The sequence below is a fragment of the Cyanistes caeruleus genome, chromosome 6 (assembly GCF_971803275.1).
Source record: "Cyanistes caeruleus chromosome 6, bCyaCae1.hap1.1, whole genome shotgun sequence".
NCBI classification, from domain to species: Eukaryota; Metazoa; Chordata; class Aves; order Passeriformes; family Paridae; genus Cyanistes; species Cyanistes caeruleus.
The window spans coordinates 33,278,840-33,295,216 of record NC_141706.1 but is presented as its reverse complement, the minus strand read 5'-3'; the positions used below and the strand labels follow the sequence as shown (position 1 = coordinate 33,295,216).

Here is a 16,377-nt window from a genome sequence, read left to right as displayed (position 1 = left end):
GTTAGTAAGTTTTCCTAACTTTTCTTTTTTTTTCATTTAACAAGGTGAATTTTCATTTAATAAGGTGAATTAAAGATATTCTAGCTGAAAGTTGTTTTTTTTCATAATATACACAACATGGCTGAAAGTCTATCTCCATGGGATTACTTTATTGATGAAAATTCTTCAACTTCTAACACATATTTAGAATTAATTATTAAATCTGGATACCACTGGTAAAGACACTGCCATAAAAATTCTGCTCAGACAACTTGTGTTTTCTTTGTTTTCTCTCCTTTTCCTCTAAGCCCTTTCAGCCAGTCCTGTGTTTGAACTCATTTATAAACACTTACCCCTTGCTTTGTATACAAGCAGCTCTTCATGAATGTGGTTCATTGCATGGTCGAGACAAAGGAAATTCAGCACCCTTCTGTTTTAATGGGCACATAGATATTATTTGGCTTATCTGCCCCAACCCAAAGGCTGTAAGATCCATGATTTCCTTTGAAAAATTTTCCAAAAATGGATGAATTATTGTGTTTGGGGAAGAAAACAAGTATATTATTAAGAAGTATCTTGAATGTGATATCATCTGCCTAAAGTGGTGATGTTTCCTCTAGGCTGTGTGATGTGGTCCTTGTGCTCTCCTCACTCAGCTCACATCTTAAGCAGAGGGAGGTTTTTTCCTATCCTTGATCCCTGTTCCATGGAGTCCCTTTGTCTCCCCACCTTCATCTTAGTTTATTTCTCTGTATGTATGTTTTTCCTTTTTAATTCTTTCAGCAAAAACTTAAAAGGTGTTTCTCAGTTGTCAAGGCAAACAAAAGCAAGCTGGAACAAAGATATGCTGGATGGTTTTTAGAGCAAAGCAAAATCATAATGTCTTTAGAAAATGTAGTGAATCTAAAAGCTCCAAGACTGTGCTCTCAGTCAATGACTGAAAAAAATTATGTCATTGAATAACAGGATGATGATATGTTGCCCATTCTGGCTTCCCACCTCCTTTAACCAAACTTCTAAAAATATAACATCAAAGTGAGATCTGATGTGTTAAAGGGGAGTGAGTGGAGGAAAGGGAAGGAATTTCTGAAAAGGAGTGAGTAGTGGGATCCCTGTGCCAGCGTCTGCTTTAGTGCTGGATGTGCTAAACTTTACAATAAGCTGCTTCTGTTGATATTGCAGGAGGTAAATACTTATTGCTGGGGTGGCTAGCCTGTATCTCAAGCTGTGCATGCAAAGGTGGCTTCTGTGTCAGGGTTACTTCAAAGGGAGTGATTGATCAATACTGGGTAATTCAGCTTCCCAAAAGGGAGTTGAAATGACTTGTAAGGGTTTGCAAAAGTCAATAATGCTGGGTGGCTTTGCATGTCCAGCTAAATGACATCTAGACTACACAAGTGAGAACCCTGAAGGGGTCTTTTTGCCTTCTGCCTATGAACCACTCCTGGAACAATCCCTGACCCACACATGTGAATAGAGAAAACCTGATAAATGTGTGAGCAATGAAACTCATGAAACTTGTTTTATTCTAACTTTGTGATCTGATTCTGTAGTGCCTAAACATCTTAAGTTCTTGCTTACACAAGGCTAAGTTATTCATAACATTACTTGTAAGTTTGGATTTCCTTCCTGTTGAAAAGAAAAAGTCACTATCTAAACAGATTAAAAGTTCAACACATCTCTTCATCCTGGTGGAGTATCTTTTCCCTCAAAATACAACTTTATTGCTTTGAGACCCTGAAATTAGACAACAAAGTTATTTTTTCATATATATATATATATATACAGGCAATGTAGGTCTTGTTTCCCCAGGAACATGGATGTTAAGAGGTTGTTTGAAAAAGTAGCCAAGTTTAAGTAAGCAATTTTATTTGTGCATTGGAAGGCTGGATTTACACACATAAAGTAAATATAGGAGTCATTAAAACTGTCCTTGATTCTAAAACATACTCCTGGTCTCCATGAAGATTTGACCGGTCTTGCTAAGCCTGCCTGGCTCTGGGTAAGAGTTTCTAACTAAATAAAATATTTTTACAGCAGCTCACTACTGGCTCCACCATAGAGAAGTCTCCAAGTCTGCCCCTCTGTCTTTTCTAGAACTTCTGTTTGTAAAGGCAAAGGCTTCTTTCCTAAGTGGGTTCAGTGTTAAGCCCTGAAATAAGGGTGCTTACCACCAGTTTCCAGTGGTAGTGGAGTTCCTGTGTTCTGTTCAGTTAGGAAATTCCAGCTATCTCTTCTGTGGTCCTCTCACCCTCCTGTTTTGGAATAGAAGGTTCCTGAGCTGCTGAAGTTAGATCCCAGTTTGAATTTCTCCAGTGTTTGGAGAAGCTTGGGTCAGCATCTCCTATAGAAAACCGTCCAGAGCTGAACTCTGAAGCTGATTCTTTTTGACCAAGCTCACAGATGGCTGGCACCACTGTCCACTTCAAGCCTTTTATTCATCTCACTCAAGCAGTTAATGCCAGATGTGACAATTTGAATCTCTTCTGGTGTATGGGCAGAGGTTTCAGCTGGGCACACCTCTATTTCTGGTTAAAGATCCTGGTTGTTCCTTTCTTGCTGTGAATTCATAAAACCTCTCCCTGAGTTAACTCCATATTTTAGCACTATGGCAGGAATTCCTCCTTGTGAGTTTTCCAGCAGCTGTTCCATAGCTTGAGCATAAAGTCACTATTTCCCTTCAGGCTCTGCTGCTGTTTCTGGGTGGAGGAGGGGTGGAGATGCTGTTCTAGCACACAGTGGGAAAAGGGAGCTGGGGAGGGTTGAAGAAAACTGGAGAAGGGCAGGAGGCTCGGGGAGCAGCAGCTGCTGTTGCTACAAGTGAAAGAACTGCAAAACACTGTCCTTTTCATTCCTTCCCCCACATACCCAGCCTGCAGTGAGAAGAATGGCAAATGAGCAGAATAAACTTATGCTTCTGTACCCCAGGTCCTACAAGGAGTTAAAGGGCATTAAATCCAGAAACAGAACTTGACCCCGTTTTAAGGTTTCAGACAGATTCTTCAATCCCATCTGTTGTGGTTGAAACTAAGGTGAAAGGAATCAGTGCTGAATTCTACAACTGAGGAAGCTTTTAAAATAACAAGTTTGTTGATCCTTAGTAATCAAATAAAAGATTTGTTTTCCAGTGGGGAATTTCATAGGGTACAGATGGGCCTGCTTTTCCTTCTGCTGATCCTTCCTGGAATCCCTTGACAAGTTTAATAGAGCTGGATGGTCTAAACATTTTAATGCTAAATTTGGGACATATGATAGCAATTTCCATGCAAGTGCAATGGCACAAAATTACAAGCAAGCACCAGAGCTTTAACCTCTTGCTGCTTTGGTGCACAGGTTTGCTCCATACATTGGGATCCAACTCTGTCTCCTCGGAGAATCTTTTTCTTCTGTCTGGCAAAAAGCACTTAAGATACTGACTACCTGGGGAATGGGAGCACTTGCTCCTCCAGCCTCTTCTCCAGGAGCCTCGTGTGGTTTGGTCCCAGCTCCCTATCTGCCTCTTGGCTCAGAGGGTAGAAAGAGCTGAGCACACAGTTCATTAGCAGCACAACAAGGATTTGATTTTCAAGGCATATCTGTGGACCTGAGAGGTGTCTGGAAATGGGATATGCGAGACAGGAATGCTGGGGAAGAGATGAATTTTTTTTCCTCTTGGTAATAGGAATAGGAGCTGATCTCAAATATTTACTTCTGGTACCAACACCATTCAAGGAAGATGCTGCTTTCAGAGTGCCTTTTCCTAGTGCTGTGGGCACATTATGAGGTCATTCAGCATTCTTTACCTCTTCTGGAGGGTATCCAGGTTGTTTCTTCCTTGATTTGAATAGGAAGAGTTGTAGTAGCACCTGTGGGTGATGGCAGATACACAGTCTTCCCTTGGTTTCCTAAGAATGACTAAACCAAAACTAATGGAAATCTTTTTATATAAAAAGCTTCTGTGTCTTCATTTTCTTATGAATCTTATGATTGGCATACTATTTAGGGAGAGAAGTTTATCAGTGCTTGTTTTCCCAATTCCATTTTCCCTGCCCTTTACTATTTGGCACATAGGATTTGATGCAAATGAATTTTTTAGTAGCTTTTTACATCTGAAAGAGGAAGTATTTAAGAACAAGCTTTTTATTCTCAGCATGGTGAATGCTGGGAGTATTAAAACCCATGGTATATATGGACTTGGAGAGTTGTAATAAGATGTGTTCATTGAGGCCTAGGAGTATAAGAAAAATGTCTGCTCATCATAAAGTAACATGAAATACTCAAATACCAGATCAAGTAAGTTCCATTTTGGTTATTTCTTGGTTCTGATGTCATATCCTCATGTAACAGTGATTTTGTATCAATGTTATCATTGTTAATAGTGATTCACCTTCGGTATTTTATCTGGATTTAATAGATCAGGCTAAAGGAGCTATAAATGAAGTTTTAATACTAAAACAGATGTTGCTAAGGACTGATGAGATAAACATTTCTTCCTTGATGCTTTTGTGTACTATGAAAGGAAAATTTCTCCTTTTACCTTTCCTTTCCCAAGTTAGAAAGAAGCTCAAACTAGATAAAACTCTGCTAGGAGTATCTAGTTCTTTTTTTTTTTTTTTTTTCCCCTGGGCTTAACTGGTCACAAGGTCATGAGAAAATGGTGATGACAAAGAATCAGTCTGTAGTGGCTGAAGTGTCCCTGGTCACAGCTGTGAGCTCTGGTGAGTGGTGGTGTGGGCTGCAACTCAAAAGAGGAAGGATTAAGTAGCAACCGGGAATGTGCCAACGAAGTATTGTGGTTCCAAATGTACATAACACACCAAAATTAGGAACTGTTTTATGCTGCCATATCAGCCTACATGACCTGATCTCCCTTCTAGCTCTGCAGAGGGGATATAACAACTCATGGTGGAATCTAGCTATAGCAGTCCACGATGAACTGTTGGATTTTAAATAAGCACAACCACACAAGATGAATGTAGGATACAGAAATGTTAACTGTGGAATTTTTTACCTTGGGTTGGTTGAAGTCATTGCAATCTTCAAGTATTTTATCAGGTGTATACACAAAGGGGTGGGAGAGCAGACATGCAACAGCATGCACCTTCCACTGTGCCTGGGGACGCTGTTCTAATACCAGAGGAAAGTTCAGGGAAATGTTCACTCTTAGTAATTATATCCTGGCCTTCTGTGCAGGGTAATTTCAATCTTTGCAGATACCTTCATCTGTCCAGGGAGTCTAGTGGTAGAACTACTTTTATTCTGTCCCCTTGATTTTACTTCTACCTCCATTTTTACTTCATGGTATTGTAGCTTTTCCACCAAACAGCAAAAAAGCAAGCAATCCTGATGAGTAATTTTTCTGTTCCCACAGGCAGAGATGAAAAACCTGTTCCTTCTGCTTATGCTGACAACGTTACCTTCTGCATTTTCAGTAAGTAAATGCTCTTCTGAGCATTGTTACAAGAAATGAAAGATACTTCTGTTAAGTGTCAACATCTGTAACTCAAGTGCTTTGTAGAAAGTATTTCTGAAAGAACTAAAAGGTTAAAGTCATCAGGCCTATTGTGGCACATCTTACGAAAAGTCTAACATGGCAATTAAATAATAGAATTCTGCTAGTGCCTTTGGTTCCAGGGATGTTATCTGCAAAGCAGTAATTGCTGTCTCCTGCTTCAAAGCTTGAGAGAGTTATCACTTGAAATAAAGAGAATGGATTTTTGGTTAGTTCATTTTTCTCTTTTCTTTGGTCTTAGAAGTATTAGCCATGTGGTTTAGTTTTGCTGGGAGAGATTACTTTATGTTAAGCCAATGTGATATTATCAGAAAAAAGAATGCAGCAATTAAGAATTGAGATTCTTGTTCCTTTCTGAGTGAGAAGCAGGACTTTTCTGAAGTAAATGCAGCTTGAGAACAGTTCCCCTGGCTTAAAATTGAGCTGGACTTCAATAAGGTAAAAGATGACCTGCAGAGTAGAGTGGAAGTGTTAGCAAAGGAAGACATTATGTGTTTGTTAGGTGTAAAGGAACAGAGAGCAGGGGTGGGGGGGAAAGAGGCAATTATCACTTGGAGTAAGTGTTTTGCTTTCTAGGCCACCTTTGAAGATCAGGGATGAGAGATCAGAAATCAAGCAGAGTTTGTTAGTTGCTGTCTTTTCTCTTACAGATGGAAATATGCTTAAATGAATGCTTGCTGACTCACATCTAATAAAAAATCATACTGTATGTTAAAAGAACCAGAAATAGAATATATTCTGTTCAGCTAATCTGTTCACCTGCCTATCTCCAGCTTGGAGATGTTGGTGATTTTTTTGGAAGGATATGGCTGAAATACCCTGGACTCTGAAGGCTGACATTTCTCTGTAGCATTAGGCTCTACCCCCTGCACACAGTCGGTAGCTCCTCCTGAAGCCTTGCTGAATGAAAGGAGAAGTTTTGCTTGGCCATCACTTAAGTTCAGCTTCCCGACATACTGGATCTGTCCAAGTCATAAATTTCCTCTGAACACTGTTTCTTTACATGGATCTGCATTTCTAGGTTGAAATAGTGGCTTTTAATTTATTCTGAATAAATTAACATTGTTTAAAGTGCTGATCTGTTGAATAAACTTTTAAATGCCTTAACCAAGTTTAACAAAGGGCAGAAGATGCACAAGGACATCAAAGTTAAAGTCATACAGAAACAGTAAAAATTACTGTGAGGACAGAGAAAGAGAAGATTGTACTATTATTCATATGGAGGGAACGGTAGAAAACAAGAATAATTTTACCTGGTAGGACCAGTTTGTTTCACCCTATAACCTGCCTCCAACTATGTCACAAACATGTGTCTAGAAAAAAACATTAAAAAATAGGTAAGTACAATTTCCCCCAATACACTTCCAGTTTATGAACCCTTTGAGCTTGAGATGTCTCTGTTCCTCTTCCGTGAATTTGGTCAATGTTTCCTTGAAGCCATAATACCAAAATCTTGCTCTTGAGAGCTAAATATCAACTATCATTTAAAGATTTATTAATATTAATTAATAAATAATAGCAATTTGGGATAGGATTTGTGTTTCCCCTGTGTGTCACTTAAGCTGCCTACATTAAATCTCCACTGTCATTTTAGTGATAAATCACTTATACTATAATGTTTTCCCACAGTTCTTTGCAGTATGTCTCTGGTTTGCTGTTGTCTTTTATTGCCCTGTATTACCTTTATCATCTGCTTTCATTACTTCTGTGGTTTTGGCGTAACTAATAAATGTGTTGAGGCATTCCACTTCCTTATGAAATTCTGCTGCTAAAGTCGGTTCTTGCAGTGGATGGAGATTGTGCTCCTGCTTTCATCTTTGGGCCACCTGCTCATCATCCATTGAAGAGCTGTCCTGACTCCTTAACTTCCTTCAAAGCTTTAGGTGAAGGAATTGTTTGGAAGTTTTTTGCAAATCTGAGTGTATCTGGCAGGTTACCTTTGTTGATGTGTTTGTGAATTGAAGAACTGCAATATTCTTAGAAGGATTTGCCTTTAAAAATCTTATTGACTTTTTCCAAAACATCCTGTATTTATGCAGGTGCCTGCAAGCTCTGTTCTTTGTTATAACTTCTATTAATTTATCAGTTGACGTCAGTTTTACGCTCTGTGAATGTACAGTTCCATGGGTTCCCTTGGGATCATTTTGTAAACTGGTGTCAGATTTTCCACTTTCCAATAATCACATGTTGAAGCGGATTTAGCTGAGAGGGTTGTCTGCTAGTATGTAACAGTTTATCCATTTCAACCTTGAGTTCCTGTTAGGCCCCTTGGATAAACAACTTCTAGTGACTTCATACTGTGTGTTTTGTCCACTTTTCCAAATAAGTTTGGGGTCATAAAGTTTACTCACAATCATCCTCTTTGTAGAGTTTTCTGAATGTGCTCCATTTCCTCTACAAGGATTCCAAGAATTAATTTGACTTCTCTGCAATGGCTGTATCTTTTTAGAATTCTTTAAATTCCCTCCTCATCTCCAGGCCACACAGAGTTTCTGGAAGCCTTTCCATTTCTGAAAAGTAACTAGTACCTGCTCTGCCCGCTGGCCCGCAACAGGGCACAGTCCTGTGGGGCAGCACTTCCCTGGCTGTGCAGTGCACCAGGCATGCACCATATCATGCCCAGCTGACAGGAAATCAGGGTGTGGAAGGAGCCAGCTGGAGGGTGCAACAGCCCAGAGAGAGGTAGCACAGTGAGGAGTGTTGAAGAGTTGAACAGGAAACATGGAAAAGAGCTGGGAACCATGAGAGAGTGGGTTCAGTGACGTGGGGAGAATCTGAAGTGTTTTGAGAAAATGAAGATGTCGGGAACTGCTGGATTTTACTGGATGTGTTAGAGGGAATATGCTAATGAGCCATGGCTAGGGTGAGAGTGGGATGAAAGAAGATGTACACAGTGAATGTAAACCACAAGCCATTAAAGCTAACAAAGCCTGGGTTTTTTTCCTCATCTTCGTAAAGCAGCTTGTCTTAATAAGATACTCACTTCTTCTGCACCACTTTGTATTTCGCTTCCTGCTGTCACTATCTTGTTCACTTTCATTCTTGTTTTTCTAGTTTTGCTCAAATACAATTCTTTGATTGCTTATTCATTATTCATAGAAATGGTACTTGGCATTATTCACCTTCAAAGCTCTTTGCAAGCCTGCTGTGTCTGAGCCAAGATTAATGGTTAAGACAGAATTATAAAAAAATGCTTTGCTGATGTGGTTTGTATTCATTAGCTCATTTTTGGTAGCATTTTTGGCTAATATCCTAGCTAGTTGCAGATGGAGCCACCTTGAAAATGTATATTGACATAGCAGCAGATATCTAAATTATAGACATGTAAGGTATACTGAATGTTTTCAGCTCCCTTTCAATTAAGTTTGAGGGTTGGATACCACATGTCATGCAGAGCTTAGCTATGTGGAAATATATTATTGGTGGTCATTACTGTAGTACTGGATAGTTCTTCTGAATATAGAAAGGAGAAGGAAATGGTTCATATCCCAAAGAGCACATGGTGTAAGGACACACTCCATGTGGGTTGTTTTTGTTGGGACCAGGCTTTATTCATGCTGACTGAGCTCTCCACACCCATCCCACTGCCCAGGACCCTCTTGTAGCCTCCTGGGACTGCTGGCTCCTGCCCCAGTGATGCTGCAGTGAGGATCTGTGCGACTCTTCCTGGCCAGCCATGGACCCTGATGAGCCAGGTCCACCTGCAGTTCCAGCTCCCAGCCTGGTTTTGGGTGGAGGTGCCCAATTCCCAGGGCTGGGGCTGCTCCCTGGCTTGTGTTGCTCCATGGCTTGCTGTGTTGTCCTGGGAGAGCCTGTCACTACCAGCCCCCAGCCCACAGGGAACAGCCAGCCTTTGGGGCACCTTGACACTTTTCTTTCTTCTTCCCTTTCTGTTATTAATCTTTCTCTCAGCAATTAACTTTTCCCTGAGCACTTATTATTCAATGTTAACAAAGTTGCATTTTTTCACTGGAGACTTCTTACTTCTCAAGACTTTGACAATGAAACCATTACAGAAGTGATAGTGGTGATAGTTTTCTTTTGTAAAGTATTTGGTTTTCACCCTTCTCTCCCTCATGTTTCCTAAATGATGCTACATTAACCATATTTCAGAAACTGTAAACACCAAAAAGTAGATATTTATCAAATGAAATGATGAAGTGTTACTTCAAAAATACCAAGAAAGGTTAAAGAGAGAGTCTGATTTTGACTGTAGTTTTAAGCCATGGAAACACTACACAACTGTAACGCCACATTACTAATTTTGTCATTGTGAGCAATATCTGTTTGCAGTGGGTAACAGCTCAATAGAGGCTGTCATCAGCCTCTATTTCCTGCCATGTTTTCCCTGTTGGTACTGAGATTTGTGTCTGATCCCAGTGGAACCTAGTAAGCAAGTGAAACAGCTCCTGAAGTCACAGTAACGTTTCAGTGTCCAAAATGATGCTTCAGTTGCATCTCAGTAGGCCAAAGTTGTGCAACCTTTGGGCCTAAATGTGAACAGTGGCCTTGTCCAAAACCTCTTGGGCATGGCGTGGTTATCAGTAACTAAGTGCTTTGAGCAGAGACTGCTGGAGTGGTGTAACAGGATGTTTTGTTGCTGCTCATCAGTCTGGAAAAGTGGCACCAAAAAGAATCACAAAATAATTCAGGGTGACTATCTCTGAGTCCTGAAAGGTAACTGAAGAGCAAGGGGTAGGAACTTACCTGGGATGTAGGTTGTTTGGACGTGTGACTGCAGAGCTTCACTGCTCACTTGGAACTATATAATAAATTGATGTTGGCTTTGATAGCTTTCTAGTATTTGAGCTGCAACAAGGCACTAGGAAATTATTCCCACTGAATCACTTGTCCACAGTTGGTGCTATGAACTTTGTGGATCACTGCATGCCTGCAATGCCTTTGTCTGGAAAGCACAGTCCTCTTCCCATGCATAGTTTCCTATCCATTTCATCAAACTGACTGTAAAGTCTTTCAAGGACCCCTTTTAAAGTGTTCCTACATAGTGCCAGCATTTTCTGTCTTTCTGAGTCAAGTCCCATTCATAGCATCTCTTCCAGTGTATGTTTCATACACAAAAATAAACATTACGTGGGATATAATAAGCTATCTAGGACACTTTTCCAGAATTCTTTTGTTTGCATGTGATGCATACTGGAATTGTCTTTGCAGATGAGGTCTGAAGGTCTAATGACTCAGAGGCATAGCTTTTTACTTGCTGATGATATCAGATACCGTTGGCCTGGTAACAGCAGATGCTGCAACTACATCAGCAGTTCGTCTGTCTAGGAACTGATGAAAGCAATGCAGTGCTCATAAAAATGGAATCCCTGGCCTTCTAAACTTCTATATCACAGCAGCCTGTATGCAAATGAGCCCTGAGAAACCACAGTGCCAGGGTCATAGGCAATATCAATATTCCCAGAAAGGATGCATTGCTGGTGTCTCAACTGGTGATAAAACTGAACAGAGCAGCTGGGCATTAACTGACTGCTCTTTGGGGGGTTTTTAGAAGTCAAAGAAGATGGTATGCGTTTTCTCTGTTCTCTTGAAACATTAAAATATATACTTTATGCAGATAAAAACTGAACTCTTGTATGTATGTCAGACTGAAGAAAGGGAAGAATGGAACCAAATGAATTTGTATCAGTGATGAAGATTGTAGATTTTTTATTCTGAAATCCGTGAGGGAATGGAATCTAGTTGTCCTGGCTGACATGAGATAAAAGCATTCCAGAGTGTGAACAGAACAAAAAAAGTCTTTTGGAACAGAAACCAGCTGACAGCATCTAAAAATGTCCTGTTATCAGGTTATGTAATAATATATTTATTATTTATTATAAACACACAGCTTTATCTTTGCCTGTATACACGTGTGCAGTTACTGAAGTAATGAGGGCCGTACACAGATTTCTAAATATGGGAATTGGGCCCTTGTTAATATGTTTCTCTGACACTGTACAGCTTTGGGAGGATTCTTTTGTCTGATGCTCCTTTTGGGGTGTACATAAATGGAGTGATACTGAGAAAAATTACTGTTCCTGCACTCTGTGGATGCATAAGCCTTACAACAAAGAGTCCCTGCAGATTTTACTCTCTACAGAAGGAATAAATAATGCTAGTTCTCTAGGAGGGGTATTAGAATATTTATCAGGGTGGTGTGTGTGTCAAGGAAGGGCTTTCTATCCTAATTGCCTTCCAGTAATCTGACTTTCAAATGCTCTTCCTTTGGATTTTTATCTACATGTTTCCTTCTCCCTTATGCTGACTGAAAGGTCCCTTGTTTCCAGGGTGAGCTAATACTGCTCCTAAATCAGTCAGTTGATACGGAGGAATAAGACTGCCGAGAAACAGAGTAGTAGCATATTTTATTCTTTTGAGGGTAAGGGAGGAGGGATTACAGGGGGAGGAATTACGTGTCTGAAAGAAGAACTTGGGAAAATAAGATTGCTGAAAAAAACCTTGCTGAAAGCTAAACCACTATTGTGGGGATTATGCCCAGAAAGGCAAATGAGAATGCAGAAGACAAACAGTGAGCTGAATATCTGGAGTGAAAGAGTGGAAGAAGAGTTTGGCAAGGGGTCAGGAAGATGTTGACTTGGCCAAGAGGAGGTATGTGGAAGTGGCTGTAACCCGGGCATTGCCACTGAACCAACAGAGCAAAGGCAAACAGAGTTAGTCTGAACCAGAGGTATTAGAAAAAATTGCACAGGACTTATGTGAAGAAAAGTAAGTAGCTGGGCTAGGAAGAAAGTGTTTCACATTAGAGAAATATAGATGATAATTTTGGGGTGACTCTGCAGCTAGATAGTTGTGGGTAATTTGGTAGTAAATGCATAGATATGATTGGCTAATATTTCTGATTGTTGCTCTGCCAGCCGCAGGGAATTATTCCTTAAAAGAGGCTGAAGTAAAGAAACAAGACTGTAATTTGGCTTACAGTAAGGCAGAGAGTGTGTGTGGAAAACTATAAAACCTGTCTAAATGACAAGGGAGGATTAACCCATGCATCTTGTCTGATTTGGACTCACTGGATGATTTATTAGACTAGCTCCTATTTCTAGCAGAGGCTTGGATGTTTGTGTCTGGAGACGAGTTAGATCAGATCACATTAATTTTTTACCTTTTTTTTTCTCTGCCTGCCCTCTTTTCACTACAGCAAATAGTGAAGAGTGCTGAAATGGCCTGCACTACTTCCTCAGTGGTACAATTGTATACATAAACTGCCCTACAGGTGAAGCTGCACAGCAAACCTTGTTTTCACAGTGTCAGTCACCACATAACCCTGCACTTACTTTCTGTTTTCAAGCAGAATTAATCCTACTGGATCTTGAAAACATTCATTTTTTTCCTTTAGATATTGCCATTTGTCCCACTAACCGCACATGTCCTGCTATATGTGGATCCTATCAGCTGCAGAAGGCCTTTTTTTTTCTGAAAATACGATATTTCATATATTTCCAAGATAATGTACTTTGGTTAGTTCTATCACACTTATAAATTTTTGTCAACATTAACATGGTTATTTATCTTAATGTCTGTATCCAACTTTCTAAATACAAAATTAATAAGAGTTTTGCTAATGATGACCCAGACCTTGACATAGTCATTGGACACAGTTGAATAAGGGGAATAAAGGTCCATATATGGAATTCTGTTGCAGAAAAAAAGTATGTTCTGGAACTTTTCTTTCAGCTTCCTTTACTTTTCTTAAGAATTGGACTTAGAGACAAGGATTTGGGTTTAAATGGCTCTATTGATCTGGTGTGGAGTGACAGTGCTCAAAGTCCCTGAAGCTGTCCCCTGCTGCCTCACTGAGATGAAGATGTTATCCTCTTTTAAATTGTTATTCAAAAGTGCTGAAATTCTGTGAATAGACAAACAGTAGCAGTTAAGAGAGATTATGAAGCTGGATGTGCTATATGGCTTTGGGAAGCTAATACTCCTAGATACCAGAGACCTGATCTTTCTGATGTATTACTGTGTGCCACTTTTCATGTTAGGAATACAGCACAGCAAGACAGCCTTTTTTTGCAACAGAACACATAGGATCTCTGCTTCATTTTCTTTTCTTTTCTCTTTTTTTCTTCTTTTTTTTTTTTTTTTTTTTTCTTCCTGTGCTGCCATGTCTTTTTGCTGTGTCTGTGGGGGTTTTTTGTTTCCAGGGCCGCCGGATGAAACGGCAGGTTGATGCCTGGGGGAGCTGGGGTGAATGGAGCAAGTGCAGTCGGAGCTGTGGTGGTGGAGTCAGCTTTCGGCAGCGGCACTGCTATTCCCAAAGGTGAGGGCTAACCTCCTTTTTTTTATTATTTTTTTTTTTTCTTTAAATGAGTTGTACTGTTACTGAGCTCCTGCAGTTATGTTCCACTATACATCCAGAAACAAAATTACTTAGTGTTTGATCCCAGGGGAATGAGTCCACTTTGAGATGAACCTCAGTTCCAGTCTTGTCACTGCTGTTTTAAATAGTGCCCTCTTCAACGCTTGCTTGCTTGCTTTGGCTCCTTTGACAGAGCACAGCAGTTTCTCTGTGAGATTTGAGGCTGTGCAATCAGGGGATTGGCATGGTAGCAGCTGCTCAATCAGGTCTAGTGTGGCAAGCCCTGAGGGAGATGGAGAACAGGCCAGAGCAGTTGGTTTCTCTCCCAAGAGCTGGTGAAAATGCTGAGGTTTCCTCAGGTTTATGATTCCCAGGATGGTAAATTGCCCCAGAAGAAACAGAAGAGTGAATTTGGCTCAAGCAGTGTTAGCACTGTGCCACCTCATTTGCAGCAGGGTTAGCTGAATCCTAATGAGGATGATGATTGGTGCTGCACCTGTTGGGAATGAGGTACCTTAGAGATCCTGTTGTGAAGGAAAACAAAGCAAAGGAGGAAGAAAAAGGCAGACTCTCAATAATATCCTGAAAAAAACAACCTCTCTCTGTTTAAAGAAATGAGAGGAGGATTTGTAATAGAAGAAGCCAGAGTTATGAAGCTGCCACTTCCCATGCAGAATAAAGGTCTCTTTTGAAGGCTGCCCATTATGGTTTATACCTGCCAGAATCCCTGGAGGCCTGTCTCTCTCCATTTTAGGAACACTGAAGTGTTAGACACTGACTGGCTTTTTAGATCAATTTCCTCCATAATTATTACTCTCCATAATTCTCAGCTGGGGTCATTTGACTGGACTAAAGGTGTTGCACACTTTCCATAGGCATGTTTAGCTCTTCCTAATAAGGGACCTATTGTGCACAAAAAAAGCAAGCTAAATGATACACAAACATAATCTGAATTGGCCGCTATCGCTGTACTGCTCGTAACACATTCTTCTTTCTTGTATGGACACCTCGGCCCTTTGCTGGTGAATGATGGACTAAAATCTCAGCTTCCATTATTTAGTTGAAATGTGACCCTGAAGAACTGTACTGCAACTGTTCATGGTGTGTGTCTCGTTCATTCCAGAACACAAACCATAGCATGAAATACCACTAGAAAATGCCAGCTTGCTTTAGCGGTAAGGGAGTGCATTTTAGTTATTTTACTGTATCAGGGAACTCTGTGAGGGTGATATGCTCAGTGTGAAGGTGATTTGTAACATCTGCCATGAGATGACTTTTTGCATCTGTGTTCTTCAGAGAGCTACATGTATTTTTTCTGTCTTCCAGGACAGAAGGTCCTTCCAGTTGTGTTGGACCAACACGAAGCTATCGGTCATGTAATGTCCAGGTATAGTGCTCTGGTTTAGTTTTTCTTGCCTGTTGCTCCTTTTCCCCAGACAAACATCATTCTTGTTCAGAAATAAAATGTGTTTATTAGTTCCTGTTTCTCGGATGTCACTGGTGGATGCAGTTCATTAACAGTATCTGTTCAAAGCGTATTGAAATGATGCCCCAATTTAAAGGGGAAGAATAAGAATAAACTCCTAATTTTTATTGTATACTTTATGTTCCTCCTTTTTTATAATATTCCAATACAAACATTTTCTCTTCCAAACAGAACTGCCCGGAAGGCTCCCGAGATTTCCGGGCAGAGCAGTGTGCAGAGTTTGATGGGACAGAATTCCAAGGCAAGAAATATAAGTGGCTTCCATATTATGGAGGTAATGATAAACACGTGGGGTTACTCTTCATTGCTACCTATCAACAATATGTTTTGAAGTGACTGTAATGATTTTTACTGTAGTATCCTTGCAGGGCACTTCCGTACTCACTTCCAACTTCAGTTGGCGTGGGGGACAGTAGTTGGCGTGGAAAAAAAATCCTTTTGCCAGCAGCAAAGCATTGCTGTCCTAAAGACACTGGATGCATGGGCCAAGAGACAGCATTGCAGCAATATGTACTTGTCTCTTGTACAGGAACAGCCATTCCTTCAGAAATGTTGCTCAAGGAAATATGGAACTGATTGCAGCTAGATCCCAAAGTATTAGAGGAGCAGAAGTTCTGCTGTATTTTCCATTATTGTCAAAAGAATATTAGCAGGGCACAAGAGAAGCAAATGTATGTAATTAATCAGTGCTTCAGAAAATATGACATCTCTTTCATCAGCCCATGATTTCTTGAGGAACCAGCTCAGAAGGCAGGTGTGGGAACCAGGGGTCTTTGCTTAATATGGTATCATTCAGTTGGTTAACAAATTATGAGAGGTTTTAAGATGGATTTAAAGGGGTTTTTTGTTGGCTGTTAAAATAACATTTCTGTATCAACACTTGTTCTCATTCTAGAAAGCCCCATATTCCAAGGGAGTATAGGAGCAATCCTACTAAGGAATAACCAAATATCCACTTAGACCTATGTCCCCTGAGGAAGTATTTGCGTACAATGAGATTTTACTGGGGTATGTTTCCAGCCTCCAGCAGTTTGTGACACAGAAATTCATTCAGTATCTGCCACGATTAAGTATTACCACTTAATATCAGTAGACCCCTCT

General features: G+C 40.3%; 1 protein-coding gene across 3 annotated transcripts in view; it reads left to right on the top strand.

Moving 5' to 3' along the window:
* PAPLN (papilin, proteoglycan like sulfated glycoprotein) overlaps positions 1-16,377 on the top strand; it is a 49,563-nt gene that overhangs the window by 6,385 nt on the left and 26,801 nt on the right. For all 3 annotated transcript variants that reach the window (XM_086891834.1, XM_086891835.1, XM_086891832.1), the window contains exons 2-5: positions 5,330-5,389; positions 13,636-13,751; positions 15,117-15,177; positions 15,448-15,550. In XM_086891834.1, the coding sequence (XP_086747960.1) occupies positions 5,336-5,389; positions 13,636-13,751; positions 15,117-15,177; positions 15,448-15,550 (334 nt within the window). In that variant the 5' untranslated portion in view covers positions 5,330-5,335. The remainder of the gene's footprint in view (positions 1-5,329; positions 5,390-13,635; positions 13,752-15,116; positions 15,178-15,447; positions 15,551-16,377) is intronic.